The following is a 26,487-nucleotide window of genomic DNA, read 5'->3' as shown; positions in this document are numbered from 1 at the left end:
AGCTGTAAACTTTGACCTAAAGCAAATTAAAAAAATGTAAAAACAAAAACAAAGGTGAGAAGGTAAGTGGGCAGGGAAACTAGATGAATGAACGGGAACAGAACAACCAGAATGGAAATACTAATGAGGATGCTTAAAAAAAAACAAACAGATTTAACAACTATAAACACTTAGCCACTCATGTATTCTACGGTTTCACAGAATTAAAGTGTAATTCTACATGACAGCATGATGATATTGCAACAATCTCTGACAGGTTGTAGACTGTTGACATGATTTTTAAGAGTGTATTATTTCTCTGTTATGTTAGTGACAAAGTTTAAAGCATGTTTTTACAAGAATGGGTGATACATTTGGATATAAACCTGTTGCCGTTGAATTGATTTCCACTCACCGCCCTACAGGACAGAGTAGAACTGCCCCACAGGGTTTCCAAGGCTGTAATCTTTATAGAAGCAGACTGCCACATCCTTCTCCCTTGGAGCAGAGGGTGGGTTTGAACCGCTGACCTTTCTGTTATCAGTTGAGCACTTAACCACTTTGCCACCAGGGCTCCTTCCTTTGCATATAGTTCATGAGAAAGTCGATCATTGTCTTCAACAACCACCACAACCACAATGACAATACTGGTAGCTAAGGTTTTGTATGTCACACAAACTGATGGAGCTGCTGTACAGGAGCCGTCTTTCTTCACCCCCACAATAACAGGTTGTTTTATTCTCAGTTTACATCTGAGGGAACTGAGGCACAGAGAGTTATACCCAAGATCGTGGAGCTATTTAGAGCAAGATAGGACGTGAACCTTCACAGTTCTAGCGGCAGTACCCTTAACCCTGTGCCATGCACAGAAATGAGAGACTGAAGTATAGTGCCTTGTAAACAAACCAAATCCTTCGCCATCGAGTCGATTCTGAATCACGGCGACACCTTGTGTTACAGAGTAGAGCTGGTGCCTTGTGTAATTTGTTCTCTTTTCCAAAACACATACCTTCACTAATTCCATGACGAGGTACAGTTCAGTCGGCACGTCCATCTCCTCAATCAGAAGAACAATATTGGGGTGCTTCACTCTTCTTAAAATGGATACCTCATTCTGTATCATGTGCTCCTGTCCAAGGGGAAAACCACCTTAATCCATACACACATAAAAACACACGAGGCAGGAACTCACGTGAGAAAAACCATCCTATCTGAGAACCAAGGGAGATGCTTTTGGTAAAACACAATGACTATCTTAGCTTCTAATATTCAGATGGCCTAGAATTTCCAAAAGATGTTGGAGGTCCTTAGATGATGCTTCAACATTTCAGAACCTACCACGATAACTGTAATTTCATTTAGAAAGATGGAACAAAATTCAGATAAAAAATCCAAGGAAGAAAACAAGCAAATGCAGATAAGGAGCAGAAGTAACATATAATCCTTACAAATAACTTCGATTTCAGGAATATTGGTAAGGCTGTATCCTAATCGTAAGTATATAACATTGTATTCCACCAAAACACAATGCTAAGGTGAACCTGTGTTTACCTAGAGTTTATCTGGGAGCTGATCTTTGTGTTTCTATCCCCCAAACACTTTGTTTTTAAAATATGAACTTTATACATACTTTGCCTCGACATTTGCTTTTCTTGATAATTTTCAGGGCATATTCCCTAGCCGTCGACCTGCAAAGAGAAAGGTTTTCATCTTATAAAAATCAAACTTAATTTCAAATCTACTGAATCACTCCGTTAAGGATTCATTTCTTACCCCACGAATCTGGCATCACGATGTGAGTATTTTCTAAGAGACTCTCTAGTCTTTGTTTTTTTTTTCAAAGAAACATGTAAAAGTTTGAGATCTGACCCAAGGGTAACATCCACAAATAGGCTAGCATAGAAAGAGCCTGAGCTGTTGATGGCGGCCTACTCGTAATGGAATACTTGTGGATAAAAACACTCTTTGGTCTCTACTCACCTAGAACAGCAGAGGAGGAAGGAGCCTCAGGAATTGGAGAAGGAAATGGTCTGCAGGTCTAACTGCCTCCATGAACAACGTCCATTGCCACGAGACCAGAAGAAATGGATGGTGCCCGGCTGCCATCAGGTTTTACTGCCTCCATGAACAACGTCCATTGCCATGAGACCAGAAGAGCTGGATGGTGCCCGGCTACCATCAGGTTTTTCTGCTTCCATGAACAACATCCATTGCCATGAGACCAGAAGAGCTGGACGGTGCCCGGCTACCATCAGGTTTTTCTGCCTCCATGAACAACGTCCATTGCCACGAGACCAGAAGAACTGGATGGTGCCCGGCTGCCATCAGGTTTTACTGCCTCCATGAACAACGTCCATTGCTATGAGACCAGAAGAGCTGGATGGTGCCCGGCTACCGTTACTGAACATTTTGACCGAGAACCACCAGATGGATCCTGATCAAAAGGAGGAAAAGTGTGGAACAGAACTTCAAATGCATGGGAAACCAGGCTCACTGGATCCACTGAGACTGGGGGAAACTCCATCTGTTGCCTGGAAATAATCTTTAAACCTTGTACAGAAACTATCCCATGAAGTCATTGTTAAGCTAAACAACAGTTGGAACAATTAATAAAGAATGTTTGCCTTGAACACAGCACTTTAGTCTTCTATATGAGCGTAAACCAACAACAGTTAATCTAAAACACAGATGAGCACTGTTAGGGACAGAGAGCCCAGATTAATGGTGATGAAACATTGTGGGAAAAGATGTCATGATGACACAATGTGAAGTGTGTAATCAATGTCATTGAACTGTTCACATAGAAATTCTGACTGGATGTATGTTTGGTTGTGTATATTGCCACTAAAAATAAATAAAATGTTATTAAAACAACAACAACAACAATAAAGTGCCATCCCAGACAGGGCCAGAGAACTAGGATGGAACTGTCTGTGATGCTCTGAAAAACCAAAGTAGAGATTTCCATTTATCACTTCCACCAAAGGGCTGAGGGGCTTGGGCCGCTGGTGAGATGAGAGGAAGATGGCTTAGCTTTGGATTCTCCATATTTGTCATTTGATCCTGTTTCCTTTGGATGAGTAACAGCAAAGAGACAGTAACTCAAAGGGAAAGGGCTGGTGTGGGGCCTGGGAGGCTGAATCCCACTCTACAGCCTGACGGGAGGCCACGCTAGCGGGTCATGCCCCTGAGCCTGCAGCTGAGGGCACAGAGCCCCGGTAGCACAATGGTTAAGCACTCAGCTACTAACTGAAAGGTTGGTGGTTCAAACCCACCCAGCATCTCTGCAGGGGAGAGACTGTCTACATGAACCACGGCCTCATCTGTCCTGAGACCAGAAGAACTAGATGGTGCCCAGCTACCACTACTGGCTGTCCTGATCAGGGCCACAATAGAGGGGCCCTGATAGAATGGGAGAAAACGTGGAACAGGGCCTCAAATTCCTGAAAACAAACAAACAAACCAGACTTACTGAACCAGTTGAGACTAGAGGAGTCCCAGAGATACTGCCCTGAGACACTCCTCCAACCTTGAACCAAAACTACCCCCAGAGGTCACCTTCTAGCTAAATAACAAACCGGCTCAGAAAATAATGACTATTACTCATAAGTACTGTGCTCCTTTAAAAAATCACCTATCTGAGACCAAATGATCAACAATTACCTTAAAACACAGATGAGAATGTAAGGGGGCAGGGAAGCTAGATTAATGGAAATGGAACAACCAGAACGGAAATGAGAATGTTCTCACATTGTGAAGAATGTAACCAATGTCACTGAACAATTTGTGCGGAAATTGTTGAATGGAACCTGAACTTCTGTGTAAACCTTCACCAAAAACACAATAAAATAGTATTAAAAAAAAAAATTACAGCCAAGAAAGCCCTGTGGGGCAGTTCTACTCCGTCACATGGGGTTGCCGTGAGTCAGAATCAACTCAACGACACCCAACAACCACAACAAAACAACAGCTGAAGGGAAAATGAGAGCAAACGTGGGCTCGGTGGCCTAGAGCTACAAGGAAAAAGGACTTCGTGGGTTTCCCATCTAGAATCTTACATAATAGGATTAAACACTTAATTAAATTTACCCATATTTTATATCGGACAAGGGGCCCTTGGAGGGACCAAAATTAGAATTGCAGGTTTTCATTCTTGATTCATTGAGAGCAGAACTATAAAGTCACATAATAAAATCCTTAATTACTTGAAGTATATATTTATAGGACAGTAGCTGAGTCTGGAAAACGAGTCTGAAAAAACAGGTGTTAGCACTAAATGTATACCAAAGAATAAAAATCCAACTGCCTGCTCTGAGCTGGGAAATGAAAGCTTTTGGCAAGAAAGAATATCCTTTCAGGAGCAGCCCAGTGCTTAACCGTTGTGCCACCAGGGCTCCTTCAGGGTACGCAGAAAGACGAACGTAGGGAGGCCGATGCACCGTTTAAGGCGGGTGGCGGCTATGGTATATGTGGGCCATTAGTCCTTTGGACTAATATTTTCCTTGTGTCTTTGGTTTTCTTCATTCTCCTTTGCTCCAGACGGGATGGAACCAATAAATGTACCTTAGATGGCCACTCACAAACTTTTAAGACCCAAGACGCTACTCGCCAAAGTAGGATGTTTTGAAAGTATGTTATGCCAATAGACCTGGATGTCCCGAGACCATGGTCCCCAGCCCTCGGCCCAGTAACTCGGTCCCTCAAGGTGTTTGGATGTGTCTACGAAGCTTCTATGTTTGCCTTGGTCAAGTTGTGCTGACTGCCCCCTTATTGTGTGTTGTCTTTCCCTTCACCACCTGAGACACTGGCACTGCTCACGACGGCTTCACTCAGGCCCTTCTTGTGTGACAATCACAAGTCCAGAGCCCGGAGGCTCCAAGGTGGAGGTGTCACAGTCAAGCCCTCTGTGTGTGCCCGACCTCTCCTCAGTGCTTCCTGGGCCCTGGAGGTTGCTCTGGAACCCAAAACACTCCACAGAAGAGCTCCAAAGCAGAGCACATCTCTCCCAGCTCATGTCACAGACCACCAACGTCCTTTAACATTTCTGCTGGGCTCCTAAGGGACCTCTGGTGGCGCAGCAGTTAAGCACTCAGCTGCTAACACAAAGGTTGGCCGTTCGAACCCGCCAGTGGCTCTGTGGGAGGAAAGACCTGGTGATCTGCTCCTGTAAAGACCACCCACTGCCATCAAGTTGATTCTGACTCATAGTGACCCTATAGGGCAGAGTAGAACTGCCCCATACAGTTTCCACTGCTGTTAATCTTATGGAAGCAGACCGCCACATTTCTCCTGTGGAGCGGCTGGTGGGTTTGAACCCAGACCTTTCCGTTAGTAGCCAAGCGCTTTAACTACTGTGCCACCAGGGCTCCTTCCGTAAAGACTGCAGCCTTGGAAACCCGATGGGGCAGTCCTGCTACACTGGGTCTCTGTCCCTGTTGGGGTGACCCTGCCCCTGCAGGTGGAGCAAAGCTTAAGATTCACCACCCCAGGGTAGCTTCATGTGGATGAGCTACCGTAGCCACAGAAGCACCTTCCACAGAGCAGCAAGGGGCCAGGGGAGCCAATAAATGGGTATCAATCAATCCACCAACCCTCATCATATTTGCGGCCCTTTCCAGACTTCCGAAGGGGCCCTGGTGGTGCAACGGTTAAGCTCTCAGCTGCTAACTGAAAGTTCAGATCCACCAGTGGCTTCACAGGAGAAAGACCTGGTGACCTGCTCCTGTAAAGATCACAGCCTAGAAACCCCACGGGCAGTTCTACTCTGCCACATGGGGTCACTGTGAGTCGGAGTCAACTCCACGGCATCTAACGACGACAACAACCAGGCTCTCAGCTCTCACAGGCCGTGGCTCTGTGCCTCTGAATCGGTGCCCCTGGAAGGAACAAGGCCTGGACCTTCCAGCCTGAAACCTCCTCGGCTCTCTTCTCGGCTCCAGGTGGTGGTATAGGGTGTGGGGACATGACTCTCAGGAAGTGTGGAGGAGCAGTTAGGGTGCCCAGCCCCCTCAGGAGCAGAGAGGGATAACTGGAAACGTCTAGACCCCAAGCGGCCCCCAGAAAGCCTGCATACACGTTCACTGAGGGGGCTGAGCCCACCCAGCTCTGAGACGAAGCTGCTGGCCGACCCGACTCCGACACACACGACCCCATGTGTGTCAGAGCAGAACTGTGCTCCAAAGGCTTGTCAATGGCTGATTTTCAGAAGTAGATCACCACCCCTTTCTTCTGAGGTGCCTCTGGGTGGACTCGAACTCCCAATCTTTTGGCTAGCAGCTGAGTACATTAATGGTCTGGCACCACCCAGGGACTCCACTGGCCCCCCAGCTCCCCTGATAAAACAAGCAATGGCCAAAGCAAAGCACTCCAAGTCTGACGCTGGGCCGGGCGGTTGGGGCTGTAACTTTGTAGTTGTCCCTTCTCCCACTAGTGGGTAACAGCTGCTATGCCTGACTAGGGTTCAAGATCCCAGGGGTAAACCCTTCACTGAAAACCCTGCCCTTTGGCCCACAGAGTGAGTACCTGGATCTTCACGTTGGTGCAGTGGTTAAGCGCGTAGCTGCTAACCAAAAGGTCAGTGGTTTGAACCCACCAAGCAGCCCCATGGCAGAAAGATGTGGCAGCCTGCTTCCATAAGGACTGCAGCCTTGGGAACCCTACGGGGCAGTTCTACGCTGTCGTACGGGGTTGCGGTGAGTTGGAATCCACCCACTGGCAATGGGATGTGTTCATGTATTTAAATACCATCTTTGCTGGGGTCAGTAGATACGCATTTCAAATCTTTTCAAGGTTGCTGTTGTACAGGTGGTCCTGGACTCAGGATGCGTTCCAGTTAGGAAGAACCCCACGTAGGTCTGTCCCATTTTTTTTGTACATCTTACTGTTAGTAACGTCTACCGCATACAATGTTGCAGCATGCAGCCTGCGGATGTCATCATATTGTAAGTTTATACGTAATGTTTCCAACCCCAAAGACAAGGATCAGATTTATAAAGATACTGATATAAAAGGCAGTAATGATGAAAACTGAAAAAAAATTTAGGTGTTCACTCAGGTCAGAATTGACTTACGACAGAGTTATCAGAGCGGAACCCGTTGTAAGTCGGGGCTCCCTGTATTTAATTTTAGGATTGTGCGCGTTAGAGACGTGAACTCCTTACAGGAACATTCTGACCTCTACAAATGTCGCCTCGAAAAAGCATAGGAAAACTGTTCGCTATGTCTTTTTAACAAAATTAAAAGACTTATCTCAAAGATTTGACAACTTTTTGCTGAGTACATTACAGAATTTTTTAAAAAGCCCTTAACGTATGGATTGTCCCCAGGAATCACCACAGTGTTCAGATCTGTTGTCAGAAGGGCTTTTCTTTTCTTTCTCTCCTTTTTTTAAATTTCTTTTTACATCTGGGGTTGAGACATTAACTTATTCCACACGTGCCGCAGACTGCGAATAAAGACACACAACGCTGAAACTTTTCTTTAAGCCGGTGCAAACCATACCCTTCTCACCTTTCCACGCACTCCTTGACAACGGCAAAATTCCCGTCTCCTATGGTCCTTCCGACTTTGTATCGCTCCGTTATTGAGGCGGGAATCTGGAAGCCTTCCTCCAGCACTTCTGTAAGAACCACGAGTCAGATTTCAGCGGAAGAGGAGACACAGGTGGTGCAAAAGAGACATTTGGAAGTAAGATCAAATAGACCAGAGCGGATTCCGACGGCTGTGTGGATTTCTGTACAGGGAGGCAAGCCCCCAGCCCCCGCTGACATTGAATGTCCTCAACAGTTTTTACTAAGATGGATGATGAACTTAAAGAAAGCCTATGGGCTCCACCCCACCCACAGAAGGCTGCCCCTCCTGTCTGCTGCAGTGGGGATTCAGGGAAGGAAGTTTGCTCTTCTCATTTCTTGCCAACTTGATGAATGGAGCGTTTACCGAACACCCACTGTGTACCGAGAAATGACATTCCCAAGTACGGAGCAGGAGGACAACCGGGTTCGGAAGACTGGTCTGCTTGGCGTGGTCCACACAGGCATGAAAACGTCCTGCTGCATGTGCGTACCTTGACTCCATCCCGAAACCAACACCTCCCTAAAATTCCTCAGGAACTAAGCGTGGGTTCCCGCCCCTCCCCAGTACCACCCTGCAGATTTCAGACAAACGTTATCACCAGCAACCTGCGGAGCAGATGTTGAGTTAAAATCGAAGGGTCTATGATGTCTGTGAACAGAGCCACTCTGTAGTTCCAGTGATGGTGTCGCCACTAACACAACGTGTGTCCCCTCTCCCCTTAAATGCGTTTTGAAATATCTTACAAATGCTTAATAATGCTTTAAATACGAGGTCGTAAAACTCAATAAGCCACACTCAGGTCACATAAATACGCTGGATAACCTTTAACTTTTTAGGGTGCAAAATGCCTTTTATAGCTGGGTTTTCAAATTTACATGCGTGAAGGTTATAAATCCTACATCTCCCTCAGGCAACCTGAACACTGAATGTGACGGAGGGCTCCTCACCTGAGCCTCAGTTATCCATGGAGACTAAAAAGTCCTTCTCATAATTAAAGTCACACCTGTCCTGGTGAAGCCTGTGTTCTCTTCTAGTCTGTTTGTTAGGGAACAACAGATAGGAGCATACGGTCACCAGACTACGGCTTTATGACCGCACTCGCATCTCAGGATTCCAGACTGGTGGGAATTTCTGAAAAGTGTGTACAAATGTGGGACTTTGGATGCCACTACTTTTACCTTAAGGAGGCCTGGTAGCACAACAGTTAAGTGCTCGGCTGCTAACTGAAAGGTTGGCTGTTTGAACCCACCTAGCGGCTCCATGGGAGAAAGACCTGGCGATCTGTTCCAGTAAAGATGACAGCCTAGGAGACCCTACAGGGCAGTTCTCCTCTGTCCTACAGGGTCACTCTGAGTTGGAATAGACTTGATGGCACCCAACAAGATGGGAGGGACCAGGTACCTATGACAATCCCCATTTTACAGAAGACGAGCTAAGATGGGGAGAGCTGAAGGAGCCAAGGAACTTGTCCAAAACAATCCAGCGAGTTAGTGAAAAAGTCCTAAAAGTGAACAGAGCCTGAAGAAACAATGGCAGCAATTACACGCATTCATCTCAGAAGTGGGCAAGACCTGGCCTCCTTACTCAGGACACGTGTGCCCTCAGAAGGTAGGAACATCCCCAAGTTAGGCTAACTCCCACTTCCTGTTCCCATGTTGCTGTTAGCTGGGGTTGAGCAGACCCTTGGTTCATGGCAACCCCACGTACAATGGAACAGAACGCTGTCTGGTCCCAGCCAGAGGGTGACTAGGCCACTGTGGCTGACTTCAGGAGGCAGATCACCAGGTCCTTCTTCCTACTCCATCTTAGTCTGGAAGCTCCCCTGAAACCTGTTCAGCATCATTAAAAAAAACCCATTGCCATGGATTCCCACTCACAGCGACCCCATAGGTTTTCAAGGCTGTGAATCTCTACGGAAGCAGACTGCCACATCTTTCCCCACGGTGCTGCTGGTGGTTTTGAGTTGCCTATCTTTTGGTTAGCAGTCGATTGCTTTAACTACCGTGCCACTTCCACTGACAGACGGGTGGTGGCTGTGCATTGGCCAGGAATGGAACTCAGGTCTCCTGCACGTTAAACGACAATTCTACACTAACCACCACTGCCTCCCTCCCTTTTGCATGGAATAGATACAATCTCGGGGTGTGTCTGTGTGGGGACATAGTCAATCCTATCTCCTTGTGATTGATCCTCGAGAGCTTGTCCATTTCTTTCTGCTTGAGAAGTTACATCTTCCTGGAGTACACTGAGCCAGCCCATCCCGTGACCCTTGTGCAAGACCAGCCCTCTTCTCAGATACCAAGTCAAAACTCATCACCTTCTCCGGGCCCGTCGTTCTCGTCCATTGAGCTACAGACTTTGGTGGACGCAAGTGAGGTAGAGGAGCCGCCATGCTGAGAGCTCTGTCGGGGAACAGAAAGAGAGTGAAAACATTGGGTCAGAGTGCCCAGCCTGAATCGCGGGAGAAAGTGGCACCCCCACAGGGAGGGTTCGCTCTTCACACTCAGATGGGGGTTCTTAGACTGGCTCAGGGCACCTCTCCCACCCTGTTAACAAATTAAAACATAGGTTGTGTGACTGTGTCAGGCCAGTCCTTGCAAATTTGGATGTTCCACGGCTTTTTATTCCTTGTTCTCACTGTTGAGGTTGTCCAAATCCGGCCACCTCACCTCACCCTTCCACACTCCCTCTGCCAGTGGACCTCAAGTATGGCGCCCATCTTCTCTCACCCACCAATTTTTTTTTTCTATTCCTTAATAGAAAAAAAATGTTTCTTCTGTTTGTTTCTATGGGGTATCCTAAAACATAAAGTCCAGCCTTACCATATCCTCAGAAGTAAGGTTACAGGGTGGATTTGTAAGAGATAAAGACGCAGCACTACACAGGTCAAAGTAGTGTGCTAAACGTTACATGATAAGGCTGAGGCAAAGTCAAAATAAACCTGGGCCTGTTGATTTCCTTCTAATTTCGGTGAACTTTGACCAAAGATTCACGAGGGCCAACAGGGTGCCAACTATATTTGAGAGCCTGGACTAGGAGCCAATACCAAAATTTAATATTATGATTAGCTACAGGCAGGACTGTAACAATGAAGTTTCCACCTCTGAATCATTTCCTTGAGGAAACAATTTGCACATTTGAGTGCTGTTTCTAAACAGTAAACACAGCTTGTCCTAAAAGATCTTCCTTCTCTTTCCCCGGGTGTCTCCACCTGGTTGGTCTGATGGGGGCAGGAGGCGGTGAGGGGCAGTACTGGCTCACGGTGGGCCATCTGTGGAGCGAGACAAGGGAGAGAGCAGCTGCAGCGGAGTTAGTAAGGAACAGGTGGCGAGAAGCAACGTTGACCCATTTCTCCTGGCTTACCTGTCTCCCTTCAACCTCCTCCCTTTCCATCCAGCCTTCCCTGAGGTTTTATAGCATTTCATGACGCCCAGCAGTATCCTGTGTAAGGAATTCAAAGATTTCCTCTTTCATTCAAAGACTAACAGAGCTGGGGAAAGTCTAGCTAAGTCACCGCAGGGCCATTCGAATCAACAGCCGTAGGAGATGTTCCTGGAGCAGCTGAGCACATTCACTGGTTGGTCCACCAGAGCTGCCAGCAGGCAGGATTCGGGGAGGCTGGAACCCACAGCAGCGGTGAGCCTAGCGGTTACTAGCGCACCTCTGAATACCACAGTTTGTGTGACGTGCTGATTATTTTCCATACCCTTCCCCCGCCCCAAAATACCACCCATAAGTCTGGTGACTTGAGCTACCTTCCGTCTTCTCTTACCCTCGTGACCAGTGGGACACATCTGTAACATGTCAGGCTGGGAAGAGGGACTGAGATGCTGACTTTCAGGCAGAGTCTGCCTTAGTGTGATGCTGACTAGGTAGTCACAAAGGACCCCGCTGTAGGCGCTGTAAACGTACGAGCTTCCAAGTCATCTCTGCTGACTTGTACCAACGCCTGTTTGTGAAAACCTTGGATTTGTAATATTGGGATATAGGGCTGAGACAAAGCAGGTTTATTACGTCAACGTCTGGAAAAAATAAACATTAGCGTGACCACATACTAGGGTGGAGGTGTGTGTATTCCAGCACAGTGACATGGTTGATTCCCCACGGCACTGCTGTCGCTGTAGATACAATGGTGTTCCACGCGGAAAGGAACTAAGCAAGTGTCTCGAATGCAGACCTTGTCTTCTGGGTTTTCTGATCCTTGAATTTCTTCCTGCAGCATTGCAGATGGTGTTTAATAACGTGGACGCGTTGTGGTTTGGGGCAGCAGGTGCTGTCTCGCCATGTGTGAGTTATATTTTAGAATACAGAGACACATTCTTTCATCAAGCACCCAGATTAATAGACTGGTAATGTGTTTCCCAGCAAAGAATCCCACAGCTTATGTGCTTAATTCCAAGAGCTTGTTCTTTTAATAAGAACATCACACACTCAATACAAAACTCTGACCCAAGTATACGAAAACATCTCTTTAAACTGTAATGTTTTATAAACTTGCTGGATATTATTTAGTAAACTGCCTTATAAACCAATGAATTGCATTTTCAAAAGTGCCACCAAATGTCTGATACTCTCAGCGCTTGCTACAATGCCAGGTGTGTTTTCTCTGCCTTATGAACAAAAACCCCTAAGGTTTTCACACTCTGGTTTAAAAAAAAAAAAAAAGGATTAACACAAGTCTGCTTACTTTTAAAATTGCTTATTTTCAACTTTAGGTTTAAGTTTATGAAAACATACCCCAAAGTCATTTCAAATCGCATCCCAGCTGAGGATAACAGATGACTGGCAGTTTCAAGGGAACAAAACAAAACAAAACTGCAATCAAGTACAAACAGGGTACTCTGAAAACTGAAAGTTCTCATTTTATTTCTTATGCTAAATGGAGTAAAATAAGTGTATTACAGCTCCACAGGAATGATCTCTTCTTTTCCCCAGAGGAGGAAGACAGCAGTTGGCACAGTATTGACCATCATAAAAACCAGCTGCTGAAAAGTCAACCCCAACTCGCAGCTACCCAACAGGTGGCAGAGGAAAGCTGTGTTCTACAGGGTTTTCAACGGCTGGCTTTTCGGACGTACATCACCAGGTCTTTCCTCCAAGGTGCCTCTGGGTGGATGCGAACTGCCCACCTTTCGGTTAGGTGAGCACATTAGCCATTGGCACCACCCAGGCGCTCCGAGATCATCACGGACTCAGAGAATTTCTGGTACTGGAATGGACTTAAATACTGCCTATTCCATCCTCTCCCATCCGGAGACCAAATTCCCTCCTAAGGTATCTCAGCTAGATGGTCTGATGGCCGCAGTGCAAATATCTCCAGTACTGAAGACATTCCTTCCTGGGATAGCCCTTTCATTGTTAATATTAGCCAAGGAAGTTCCTCCCTAACTTATATTGAAATTAGGTCTCTCTGCGTTGTCCACCCGTTGGTCTCAGCTGTCACCCAGGGTAGGTCTAACCTACTTTCCACATGCTGTGCTTTAAAAAATTTTAGGCGTTGGTAAATAGCTACTGAGCCCCTTCCCTGGCTCCTCTTTTTTTGGTTTGAATATTCTCAGTTTCTCAGCTGATCTTTAGGAGACAGGGCTCCAGGAGCCCTTCGTCCTTCTGTGAACACACTGGAGATGTCAGTATTTATCCTGAATGCTGGTGCTCAAAACTGAGCCTGACGTTCTAGGTGCACTCTCACCAGGGGATAGAGTATTAAATCACTTTAAGATCACATTGGCTTAGCAATAGCTCTGTAAGATTGTAAACTTATGCTCACAGCTGCACCATGTCTCCCTGTTCTGAAGTCTGGAGATTGGTGTTTTGGAGCAGTCTAAAACTTCATGCTCATTCATGTAAGACGTCATCTTTATTACATCATTCTAGCCTGTTACTTGTTTTGGATTCCGATTTTGTCACCTAAAATTCCTCTCTCTCTCGCTTCAATCACTTAAATGTCAGTTCCTATCATTGTCTATGTAATCAATAACAATGTGGAACAAGACAGACCCTACAGTACGCTACTCACAGTAAAAGTCTGTCGAACCGTGGTGGCTTGTGTTGCTGTGACGCTGGAAGCTCTGCCACCGGTATTTCAAACACCAGCAGGGTCACCCTTGGCGGGCAGGTTTCAGTGGAGCTTCCTGACTAAGACAGACTAGGAAGAAAGACCAGGTGATCTACTTCTAAAAAAACTGGCCAGTGGAAACCTTATGAATAGCAGTGGAACACTGATACAGTGCCAGAAGATAAGCCCCTCAGGCTGGGAGGCACTCAAAAAACGACTTGCTTCCTCCAAGTCAAGTCGACCTTAATTACGTGGATGGAGTCAAGCTTTTGGGACCTCCATTTGCTGATGTGGCATGACTTAAAATGAGAAGACACAGAGACAAACATCCATTAGAAATAGGAACGTAGAATGTATGAAGTATGAATCCAGGAAAATTGAAGATAGATATCCCTAGGCCTTAGTGAGCTGAAATGGACTGGTTTTGGCCATTTTGAATTGGAAATCATATGGTCTACTATACCAGAAATGACATATCAAAGAGGAATGGTGTTGAATTCATTATTAAAAAGAACATTTAGAGATCTATCCGGAAGTACAATGCTGTCAGTTATAGGATAATATCCATACATACGCCTACAAGAAAGACTTGTTAATACAAGTATTATTTTAAATTGCCAAAGATGAAGAAATTGAAAATTTTTACCAACTTCTGCAGTCTGAAATTGATCAAACATGCAATCAAGATGCATAGATAATTACTGGTGATTGGGACGTGAAAGCTGGAAACAAAGAAGAAGGATCTGTAGTTGGGAAACATGGCCTTGGTAGTAGAAATAACGCTGGAGAACAAATGATAGAATTTTGCAAGACCAACAACATATTCACTGCAAACACCTTTTTTCAACAACATAAATGGTGACTATACATACGAGAGGACCTCGTCAGATGAAATACACAGGAATCAAACTGACTACATCTGTGGAAAGAGATGATAGAGAAGCTCAATATCATCAGTCAGAACGAGGCCAGGGGCTGACTGTGGAACAGGCCATCAACTGCTCATATGGAAATTCAAGTTGAAGCTAAAGAAAATTGAAACAAGTCCACGAGAGCCAAAGTATGACCTTGAGCATATCCCACCTGAATTTAGAGACCATTTCAAGAACAGATTTGATGCACTGAACACTAATGACGGAAGACCAGATGAGCCGTGGAATGACATCAAGGACATCATGCATGAAGAAAGGTCATTAAAAAGACAAGAAAGAAAGAAAAGAACAAAACAGATGTCAGAAAAGACTCTGAAACTTGCTCTTGAACATAAAGTAGCTAAAGTGAACGGAAGAAATGATGAAGTAAAGGGCTGAACAGATTTCAAAGTGTGCCTCAAGAAGACAACGCAAAGTGCTATAATGACATGTGCAAAGACCTGGAGTTGGAAAACCAAAAGGGAAGAACAGGCTCAGCATTTTTCAAGCTGAAAGAGCTGAAGAAAAAAATTCAAGCCTTGAGTTTCAATCCTGAAGGATTCTATAGCGAAATTACTAAATGACGCAGGCAGTATCAAAAGGAGATGGAATGAATACACAGAGTCATTATACCAAAAAGAATTGGTCGATGTTCAACCATTTCAGGAAGTAGCATACCATCAGGAACTGATGGTACTGAAGGAAGAAGTCCAAGCTGCTCTGAAGGCATTGACAAAAAACAAGGCCCCAGGAATTGAAGGAATACCAATTGAGATGTTTCAGTGAACGAATGCAGTGCTGGAAGTGCTCACTTCTCTATGTCATGAAATTTGGAAGTAAACTACCTGGCCAACCAACTGGAAGATATCCATATTTGTGCCCATTCCAAAGAAAGGCGACCCAACAGAACTCAGAAATTATTGGTCAATATCATTAATACACATGGAAATAAAATTTTGCTGAAGATAATTCAAAAATAGTTGCAGCAGTAAATCGATAGGGAACTGCAAGAAATTCAAGCCGGATTCAGAAGAGGGCGTGGAACAAGGGATATCACTGCTGATGTCAAGGGGATCTTGGCTGAAAGCAGAGAATACCAGAAAGATGTTTACCTGTGTTTTATTGACTATGCAAAGGCATTCGACTGTGTGGATCATAACAAATTATGGAAAACATTTTGAAGAATGGGAATTCCAGAACACTTAATTGTGCTCATGCGGAACCTGTACATAGATCAAGAGGCAGTCATTCTAACAAAACAAGGGTGTGTGGTTTAAAATGAGGTAAAGGTGTGCATCAGGGTTGTATTCTTTCACCATCCTTATTCAATCTGTATGCTGAGCAAATGATCTGAGAAGCTGGACTCTAGGAAGAAGAACAGGGCATCAGGATTGGAGGAAGACTCATGAACAACGTGCGTTATGCAGGTGACACAACCTTGCTTGCTGAAAGCGAAGAGGACTTGAAGCACTTATTGATGAAGATCAAAGACTACAGTCTTCAGTATGGATTACACCTCAACGTAAAGAAAACAAAAATCCTGGACCAAAGAGCAACATTATGACAAATGGAGAAAGTACTGAAGTTGTCAAGGATTTCATTTTACTTGGATCCGCAATCAATGCCCATGGAACAAACAGTCAAGAAATCAAAAGACTCATTGTGTTGGTCAAATCTACTACAAAAGACCTCTTTCAAGTGTTAAAAAGCAAAGATGTCAATTTCAGGACTAAGGTGGCCTGACCCAAGTCATGGTGTTTTCAACTGCCTCATATGCATGTGAGAGCTGTCAATGAATAAGGAAGAGGGAAGAAGAACTGTTGTTAGGTGCTGAAGCGTTGGTTTTGACTCACAGTGACTGTAGGTACAACACTGCCCAGTCCTGAGCCATTCTCACAATCGTTGCGATGTTTGAGCCCATAAAGAAGAACCGATGCCTTTGAATTAAGTGTTGGCAAAGAATACTTTCCTATGGACCACCAGAAGAATGAACATGTCTGTTTTGGAAGAAGTAGAGCCAGAATGCCTAGAAGCAAGGATGGTGAGACTTTGTCTCATGTACTTTGGACATGTTATCAAGAGGGACCAGTCCCTGGAGAAGGACATCATGCTTGATGAAGTGGATGGTCAGCGAAAAAGAGGAAGACCCTCAATGAGATGGACTGACACTGTGGCTGCAACAATGGGCTGCAATATAGCAAGTATTCTGAGGACGGCGCAGGACCAGGCAGTGTTCGGATCTGTTGTACAAAAGGGTTGCTGTGTGTCAGAATAGACTTGACGGCACCTAACAATAACAACGAAAGTCATTTTAGCGATCAGCATGGTTCTTTGAATACTGTTTTTACTAACCCACCTAAACATATACAAACAGTGGTAGAACAAGGAGGCCTGTGGCACAGTGGTCAAGTGCTCAGCTGCTAACTGAAAGGTTGCCAGTTCGAACCCACCAGCTGCTCCACAGGAGAAAGATGTAGCAGTCTGCTTCCATAGATATTGTAGCCCTGGAAACCCTAATAAGCAGTTCTACTCTGTTTTATAGGGTTGCTATGAGTCAGAATTGGCTGCAATGGATTTAGTTTTGGGTTAGATTTTGATTATTATCCAACTTAATGGTTGTGAAAAGAGTAAAATGAAAACATGGACACTATTGTTCTTTAGAATAAACATGATGAGACTAAACTTTATTTCTACGGCCAACAGAGCTGAAAAACTACCACGTCTATTTTTGCCTGGGTATAAATTAAATTAACTGACCTAGCTGGTTTTTCTGAGCAGTTAAACCGCTTTATGGTCTACATGTTAATAAGATATTGTGTTTGCTTCACCCAATTTGCTAATTCTGAGGCATCCTTATAGATAGTACAAAATGTAAGTTATTTTATAAGTTTTTTTTTTCTTTTTTTTACTAACATCAAGGTATTTTCAATCTACAGAATCTAACGCGATGTGGTGCAGCTGGAGATGTGTGGTACTTGAAATGTCACCACCTTCAGGCAGATTTAAGGAGACCCACTGGGGCAGGTTGCTGGCACCTGGATGTTTGTACTGGACACCTTCGTAAAAGTGCTGTCTAAGTAAGAACACTTCCCACGCGGAGCTGTTTAGCTCTGGGATCAGGTTTCAGGTGGAGAACATGTCCCACTCTTTGAAGTAAGTGAGAAAGCTGACATAACAGCTCTATCCACATTTTACCAAGATGTATCTGGTGGCCACGTAGTAAAAGGCAGTTCATTTTAAATATAAACTGTCTGAGTTACTCCTGCCATTTGTATTAATGGAGTCATTTAGCTGGGGTCCATACCCATTAAGACTCTGAAAATGTTCCATTGATCCAATTGATTTCGTCAAGGTAAAAAAATCTCACAAGATAATCCTGGCTTGGGCTGGATAACTGTATCAACACCGATGCACATTTTGTCTTGGCATAGTTATTAACTTGTTAAATGACTACCAGTTTGGAAAACTGTAAAAAGTGAGAAACCAAGTAGTCATTCTCATATGATTTCTGGATCAACTACATAAAGAAAAGACCAAACAAACAACAACAAAAATATCCACTGCCATCGCGTTGATTCTGACTCATAGCAACTCAGATAAAGTAGGACTGCCCCATAGGGTTTTCTAGGCTGTGATCTTTGCAGAAGCTAACTGCCATATCTTTCTCCCGTGGAGTGGCTGGTGGGTTCAAACCACCAACCTTTCAGTTAGCAGCCGAGTACTTAACCATTGAGCCACCAGGGCTCCTTAAAGAAAAGACAACCAGTAAATAATTAACAAGCTCAAAGAGTTGTCTTGGTGATCATGACTTGAGGTCTACACAATCTGCAAAAATGGTCTCATATGGCAAAAATGAAATCATAACCTTGGCGTAGAGAACTTGAAACCCATGTGTATATAGAAAACCCATGCATTTGTTTACTGTCCAAGTGGGCACAGAACAGTAAGTTGACGGCACAGATCTGAAATAACTAACGTTGTTGTTGCTGAATGCCGTCGAGTCGATCCCGACTCACAGACCCTACGTGGCAGAGCAGAACTGCCCCAACAGGTTTTCTAGGCTGGGATCTTTATGGAAGCAGACTGCCTGGTCTTTTCTCCTGCAGAGCCACTGGATGGGTTTCAAACACCAACCTTTTACTTAGCAGGTGAGCACTTAACCACTGTGCCACCAGAACTCCTTAAATTACTAATAAGATTCTATTATTCAAAAGAAGGCATATGGAAACTCTTTTTCTCAAATTCCTTTGCATTCTTTAGTTTGCTCCACTGAAATAAACCATATGGGATAGGCAATCAATTAGAGCTAAAAATGAATACTGGAAAAACACAAAATGTTATTGTAAAGACTTGGTCAAAGTTTATAAAAGCCTGGAGACCTGCTGGAAACCCTGGTGGCACAGTGGTTAAGGGCTAAGGCTGCTAACCAAAAGGTCAGCAGTTCAAATCCAGCAGGTGCCCCTTGGAAACTCTATGGGGCAGTTCTACTCTGTCCTACAGAGTCCACTCTGAGTTGGAATCGACTCGAAGGCAATGGGTTTGGTCTTTTTGGGAGAGTTGTTATTACTGAGATCAGTTTACTTAGAAAACAGAAAAAATGAATATGGGAATATTGGCATTAAGCGTATCCTGCTGAAGCCAAGATTTCAAAAGCTAATGAAAGTAGTTACATCTAGATCTAACATCAAGCCTTTATGGCCCAGTCATTAAGTCACTTACTGAGGCCAAGATCGACGAATTCACCGTCGGGACCACAGCTGTGACTATGAGGCAGACATAGGGCCTTATGAGTTACTCATCAGAAAATCAGAGTCTGGAAAGGAACCAAGACATTTTGTAGTCCACCCTCCTCTCAATAAAATAAAATCCTCCCGCCATGTCTTCTTCAAATGGAAATCCGGCCTGTGACGAGGAAGCTCACTGCTCTTCCAGGCACCTGCCACACTGTGTTTGTTTTACACTCCACTCAGACTCTGTTGGTGCCATCCCGTCAGTTCAGACTCACAGCGACCCTATGTGACACAGAACCACATCACAGGGTTTTCTAGGCTGTAATCTTTATGGGAACAGATCGTCAGGTCTTTTTCCTGTGGAGCTGCTGGGTGGGTTCAAACCACCAAACTCTTAATTAACTCTTCAAGCGCCTAACCACTGTGCCACCAGGACTCCTTCCTAGTTATATTAAGACAGTACAAATACAATTTGGAATTTCATAGATTTTAAAACATCTCTTCCCAATCCCTCTAGTTTGTTCTGAACATTGATTACATTTAGGTTATCATGGAAATAATAAAAAGAACCTATTAAAACACACTTCAATTTTTAAGATTAAAAGAAATTTAGCAAACACAACACATCTAAACCCAGAATTTTGAACATCTGTAATAATTTTAATGTAAAATACGTTTCAAACTAGGCCAGCAGAATTTTCTGTTCTTCCTCATATCATGTAACGAATACATAAAACATATTATGGAGATTGTTCTAAACTGAAGTTGGAGAACCAAGTGTTTTTTATTATTTATTTTCTCTTCACTATTTATTAATTTTATTATTTAAATTACTTTACGATATATTGATTTATCTTCTATATTTACTTATTCAGTGCTTTAGAAATTATTTGCACACACATGCACACACATATATGCATACACCCACAGTTGCACACATACACGCAAGCAGACACGCATTTGTACACACACCCACTTGTACACACACGTGCACATCATATTTTTTCCCTGTAAATTAAGTGACCTCAAAAAGAACGTCTTCAAGCCCGGGGGACCACTAGTGTGTTTTTTTAAAAAGGCAAGGTAATTTATTTTCCAACCAGTTATCAGTTTGTCTAATTTGCTCTTCAGGCACCTCTTGGAGAAAGGTGTATTCATGATTTTAAAGTAATTAACTATAGCCAGATTCTTCATCGGATAATCTTATTTTGTTGTTACTGCCGGTATTTTCTGTTTAGGTGTCACGTGGTGCCACCTGGCAGTATCTCAGGTCTCAGCTGATAAAATTAAATCACAAGATTATCACGACAGAAACGCAGTTATGAAGCTACCCTCACACCACGCCCAGTCATCTCACTTTCAACCTCTGCTTGTCATTTTCTGAAAGAAACTCACTGAACAACAAGGCGGTTTTTCCTGTTTATTATACAGTTACTCTAAGGTGGTATCACAAAGTTATCTTCAGGAGGCATAGCATGGTTCTGCCTGAAACACAAGGTACGGCGTTTTACAGTGGAACCGCAGCACAAAGCAGTGGAACTTTTAAAACTGGGTAGTTCAATGAAACATTTCACCAGCCCTTAACTTAGCTCCAAAGCTCTGCTGATGGCTCAGGTTGTGAATTTCAGAACGTATTGCTGTTTAACACATTTTAACACTAAATTCCATTTTTTTAAAAGCACGCACCCAAGCAACTCAAACTGTAAGCAGTAAGTTATGTCAGCCTCTTTGTAAAAATTTTATCCCGATTTACAACATTCGTAGGGCATTTCAAGGCAAAGAGTCCTTAAAACAGACGAACTCAATCCCTTGTTTGCTAATGAGCATAAACTCAGCACACACATTGCAAGAAAATTAACTTTAATAATTCTTTGACTCTAACCTGTTAGCCACCCACCATCCTAGCTTCAAAAACATTTTGTGGCCATATATAATACAAAGGCCCATGTGTTACACACATCATTTACGTGATTTTGGAATTTATCTGTCATCATTACTAAAATGAACTACATTTTAAAGACACCATATATCATGCGCCCTTACAAATTACAGCCCGGGCCTCAGGTTTCTTATCCTTGCCACATGCATTACAGGCACAGGGTTACAAATATCTTCAGCTGACAGGATAACACGCTGCATCAGGCAACTGGCATGTTGACTTCAGTCTATCTCTAACGTTCACGCTCAGGCAAATACAGTTGTCACTAACATGCACAGCTAGAGATGGTGGCGAGACTCCCAAAAATATGCATAAGTGGGCAGTCAGAGTAACTCCACCCAATTAACACTTTCAAGTGTGTATATACTTATGCAGAGGTATATACATAGAAAAAGCAAATACAGTAAGATACTACTCAAAATACGTCAACAGTTAAGAACAGCGTTTTGGAAGAAAACACAGAATTGCCTTGTAAGTTACCTGGCTTTGCTACCAAACTTTCTTCACATCAGACGGCCTTTGGATGATCTCGTCTGTTTATCATTCAACGTAGTGCTCGACTACGCCCAACTCTATCAGTCAGTATTGCATTGCTAGTGAACATTGACTGACAGCCTCTCCACGTCACCAATACACACAATAGTATTTAATCGTTTCAATCACTTAACACCAGCACATGGCAATACAAGCATTACATGTGCACTTATATCTAAAATTTAACACAATATTTGTTCTTCAGTTTATTTGGATTTCAATTTTTTTTGATAAATCAGTAGTCTGAATATCTGGGGCCATTTTGTCACACTGGTTTTGCAGTTTACTTTTGAGCTTAAGTATGCCCCCCAAGATAGGCCACATTATGACAATTTATGACGTGAAGGCTTTACATACAAGTCCACCAGAGCCAGTAACTTATAAGGCTGTCACAAAGACCACACTTTTCTATTTAAGGACTACACACATATACAAATACTTACATAAGCACACCCACATACACGCTGAGCCCTGCATATTTCCACAAACACCCACACGCCTGTATAGATATATGGCCACGTGTAATCTGGGAGTCCAACAGTAGGAACAGATGGAATTATTTTTCAGGAATAGGAGTCTATATCCTCATTCACTTTTGCTAAGGAATGCAGCTTTTAGATGCAGTTGTTTTTAAATGACAAAAAAAATAAAAAGCTGGATCATGTATTTGCAGTGGACACAACCAAAAATTTCCCTGCTTGTTAATATAGGGAGCACACGTATTAGCCAAAATGTTGGTTCCAAATTTTTTTTTTTAAATGTAATTTGGTTTTTTCACAGACGGGTGGACCTGGTGCTTCTTCCAGGCGATGGTGGGATGGAAGCGCCGTATGTTTTTTTTCCACTGAATTGATTAAGCAGGACAAAGAAGAAACACGCCTCACCGCCTTCACAGCCACGGTCTCCTGAGTCCACACCTAACTTCACACTGGATACACGATTAGGTTTTGCACTTCTAAAATGCTGAAAGCAGGGGAATATTTATAGAATCTTTTCCTACAATGTTTAAGAGAAAAAAAAAAAAAAAGGCGAGGGCAAATAAAAAGTCTCAAACTTCCACTTCCAGCAGGATGTCTTCATGACACAGCTCAGGTCTACCAGGAGCATAAAAATGCCTGGCTTTGCCGGAATGCCGTCCTGTTCCGTAGAACAATTTAAACGTTCAGGGCCTGATTTTTAAAATGAGTCTTAAGTAAGTAAATCTTAAGTGCTTATAAATCACCAGCTTTGTTCCACCAATGAACAGAAACCTGCTGGTGTGCTGTGAAGGATTTTTTTTTTTTTTAATTTTTGTATTTCCTGCTTTAGTATAATGGAATTATGCTCCATAGAGGATGGGGCTCAAAGCGCTGTTTCCATCTCAGAGGGACTTGACTTTCATAAAGTAAGTGATATCTACTGCCCTGAACAGCCCTTTAATAAAAGTCATATGTCCAAAAGATTAACTGCTATGGGCGAGCAGTCCCCTTAGAACTGCCTAAGTGGAAAGCTGGCCATGATATCTATCGGCAATTAGTACAAGTTCAGTTCCTTTTCGCCGTGTCTAAACAAAGCCACGGGCTTCATAGCAACTGGCAATATCTGCTGTTTATCCAGAACAAATGGTGTTTTCGGACCTTTCTAGGCTGTAGTCATCCGTAAGATTGACAGGGCCGGGAAGTTAAAATTTTTGTAATTTATTTTTGTTCTGGCCCATCTAACCCCACCAGATTTCAGTTAACTGCTGCTTTCTTTCTGACAGTTTAGTCAAATACATACTGATCTTTTACGGGCTCAACTGTATTAAGTAATGCGTTTTACAAAGACAAAGCTAGGGCAGACACCAGGAGAGGCAACTTCACAGATGTTTATGGTTTCAGCTCAAACAAAGCAGACTTTGATCTCAGCAGGAGTCTCTGTCACTTCTATTGCAAACAGTTTAAAACTTGAAGTCTGGAGCAGGTATTACTATGAACTGTTCTTTCAAGATGGAATGGCTCCATTTGTGCTTCTCAAATAACCTGCCAGAGAAGCGTCTTTCTCTCCAATCGACTGGATAATGAGAAGCTAATTATTACGAGGCTAAGCTTTCAAATGCTGTCAGATAGACTGGATTTTTTCCCCTTTTGGTTGGAATATTTTATTCACTTGGAAAGCACAGTGATAACACACGTAAGTACAAACCAGATGGTACAATTTGCCAGTGGGACGGTTTATCAAGGAGATGAAGCGATAACAGAACAGTCTATGACAACTGAATTTCCTTCCATCTTGAAGCAAATATTTTGTTCTTTACGTTCAATTTTCAAGGAAAATTTGGAAAAAAAATTCAAGTAAAATTCATAAAAGCCTACAAATGGCATCATACATTCTTGAATTTATGACGTACTGAGACATGTCAAGCCCGCAGAATATCAAAACCACGCTTCACAAGTCTTAAATTGTTAGTGTTGAACTAGTAAAACTACGTGATCACTAGGACCATACACGTTACATTAAAATTTAGCATTCAAATTTTAAAATGATTATATTCAAGCAACGTTGACCGCAATATCTTAAACAGAGCACTCGAAGAGCAGAGTTAGTAGGTTAATGTTTAACAATGAGTTACTTAGCTTAACACAAAAGGAGTTTTGCATATGAATATTTCCAACACACCAGCGAATGGGATTTATCAGAATGGAGAAATCTCCATTTGGGTATTTGGGGCCCGATTTACAAAGCAGTATTTAAGAGAATTTTGCTTTTCAAAATGGCTTTCTGGAAGAAAAAAAAAAAAGAAGCACAGGCTTATTTTTTTTTAGGTCTGAGTATATTAAAAAAATGTGAAAATTTTCCTAGCTTCAGTTTTACAGGTTTGAAAAGTTACATAATGGTCATAGGGAAGAATCATACACTTCACAGCGATGCCATTGAACAAGTTCTTCATGTGGGCATAGAGCTGCTTATCTTCATGTTGTTTCCAACAAAATATAATTTAAAAAAGTAAAATATACTTGTCAACAAGAACAAGAAGGACCCCCAGTGCCTAATGTTAGGGTCTTCAAGAGCTGTATCTTTGACCCGATTTTTTCCCCTCAGATCTATCAGGCCATAGACTGACCGGCAGCTTCATCTATCATTCCAAGGAGAAAAAAGTCTACTTGAAGAGTTTTTATTATTTTGCAATTACAAACACCTTTAGAAAATTAGCAATCTAAATTTTTAAAAAGAATACAGCTTTAAAAAATATGTCCGCTGTAGTTGCTGTGCGCCATTGGGTCGATTCCGACTCCTAGCGACCCCACGTGACAGGGTGGAACTGCCCCATAGGGCTTTCTAGGCTATCATCTTTACGGGAGCAGATTGCCAGGCCTTTCTCCCGAAGAGCTGCTGGGTGGGTTTGAACCACCAACCTTTAGGTTAGCAGGCGAGCATTTAACCATTATGCCATTGGCTCCTTAATATGTCTGCTAGTGTCATTTTAATCTGCTTCATAGACAGTATAGAAAGATTGTATCTAGGTGTATAGTGATAAGTAGGAAGAAAAACTTGTCTACAGAAATTATGACTCTATACTGGTAAGTCTCTAGTGTGTTCTTGTAGTTAATATTGGGTCCATACATGACATTCATCTGGAGCCAGGCCTCACAAAACCTCAGCTCATGAGTGAGTCTGTGTTCAAACTCCCCCAATCAAATCAATATAAGAGATACTAGAAAAATCTCTCCTTTCAGGGCAAATGCCGTGAGAATAAAATGCCTGTACACCTATGTGTGTGTATGATTTGGGCTTTATCATTTCAAGGCATACAAAACTCTTTTGTGTATTTTGCTGTTAGACTCTTGCTTAGGACAAGGGAAACCTTCACCCAGTCACAAACCATATACATTGCTCCATTGATTCTTTTACACTGAGTCTCCTACTGAATCCAAATCATCCGAAGACAGGGGACGATACAGGTCCTGTAAGACGAAGGGCAGTATACATTTGTTTACTTGGATTTGTGGGTGGCCTGTCGCTCCTAAGAGAGCCCTGGAAAGCACCCTTGGCTTCTAACACCCTCAGACCTTTCAGAGTCACAAGAGCAGACAAAGGGAAAGATAATCACTGAGAAACCATCTGAAAAACCAGAGAACAAAACCAAACCCATTGCCATTGAGTCGATTCCAACTCCTAGCGACCGCACAGCACAGCGCAGAGCAGCCCCGTACAGTTTCCTAGGCTGTCATCTTTATGGGAGCAGACTGCCAGGTCTTTCTCCTGAGGAGCGGCTGGTGGGCTCAAACTGCCGACCTTTCAGTTAGCGGTTGAGCACTTAACCACCGCACCACCAAAACAGCCCTTATTTTGCCTGTCGGCAAGTGCACGCTGCTCCACTGCGCGTGAGCTCTTCCCGAGGTCTGCAGCGACAAGTCCAGGCGCCTTCCTTGGACATTGCTTCCCATTCTGGGTGGAGGAACTGCTTACGTGACAACATAACTTATCGGGAGCCCTCGCTGGTGCTCACGGCAAATGCCCCACAGCAGCCACTCAGCGTTTCGTTTGCACATGGCCTCAAACCAATAAACATCGCCTCTTCAAAATTTCGTGTGGAAGACAATGAACGTAAGACGTACAACCCTGTCTCTTCCCACTGCTCTTCCCCTTCTCCCCAGCCATTCGCCCACCACCTCCCCTCTCCTTCCCTCCACCTCCTGTGTTGCTAGCTCTCTGCTGGTAGCCAGGCAACCAGTTCAAATCTTCAAGAGGGTCTGGAGCCACCCACTCTTCCCCTCATCTAACTGATCAGATAATCTACCAAAGTCA

General features: G+C 43.5%; 1 protein-coding gene across 5 annotated transcripts in view; it reads right to left on the bottom strand.

The window, feature by feature from the left end:
- DCLK1 (doublecortin like kinase 1) overlaps window positions 1-26,487 on the bottom strand; it is a 406,473-nt gene that overhangs the window by 76,655 nt on the left and 303,331 nt on the right. For 4 of the 5 annotated variants that reach the window (XM_010589360.3, XM_023547224.2, XM_010589358.3 and 1 more), the window contains 4 exons: window positions 9,869-9,953; window positions 7,489-7,597; window positions 1,610-1,667; window positions 989-1,108 (listed from right to left, as the gene is read on the bottom strand). In XM_010589360.3, the coding sequence (XP_010587662.1) occupies window positions 989-1,108; window positions 1,610-1,667; window positions 7,489-7,597; window positions 9,869-9,953 (372 nt within the window). Of the gene's footprint in view, window positions 1-988; window positions 1,109-1,609; window positions 1,668-7,488; window positions 7,598-9,868; window positions 9,954-21,090; window positions 25,644-26,487 lie in introns of those variants that run through there. The other variant, XM_010589359.3, reaches the window with a different exon arrangement.

The sequence above is a fragment of the Loxodonta africana genome, chromosome 17 (assembly GCF_030014295.1).
Source record: "Loxodonta africana isolate mLoxAfr1 chromosome 17, mLoxAfr1.hap2, whole genome shotgun sequence".
Classification (NCBI taxonomy): Eukaryota; Metazoa; Chordata; class Mammalia; order Proboscidea; family Elephantidae; genus Loxodonta; species Loxodonta africana.
Note: the sequence above shows the minus strand (reverse complement) of the source record. Positions and strands in the feature narration are given on the sequence as shown.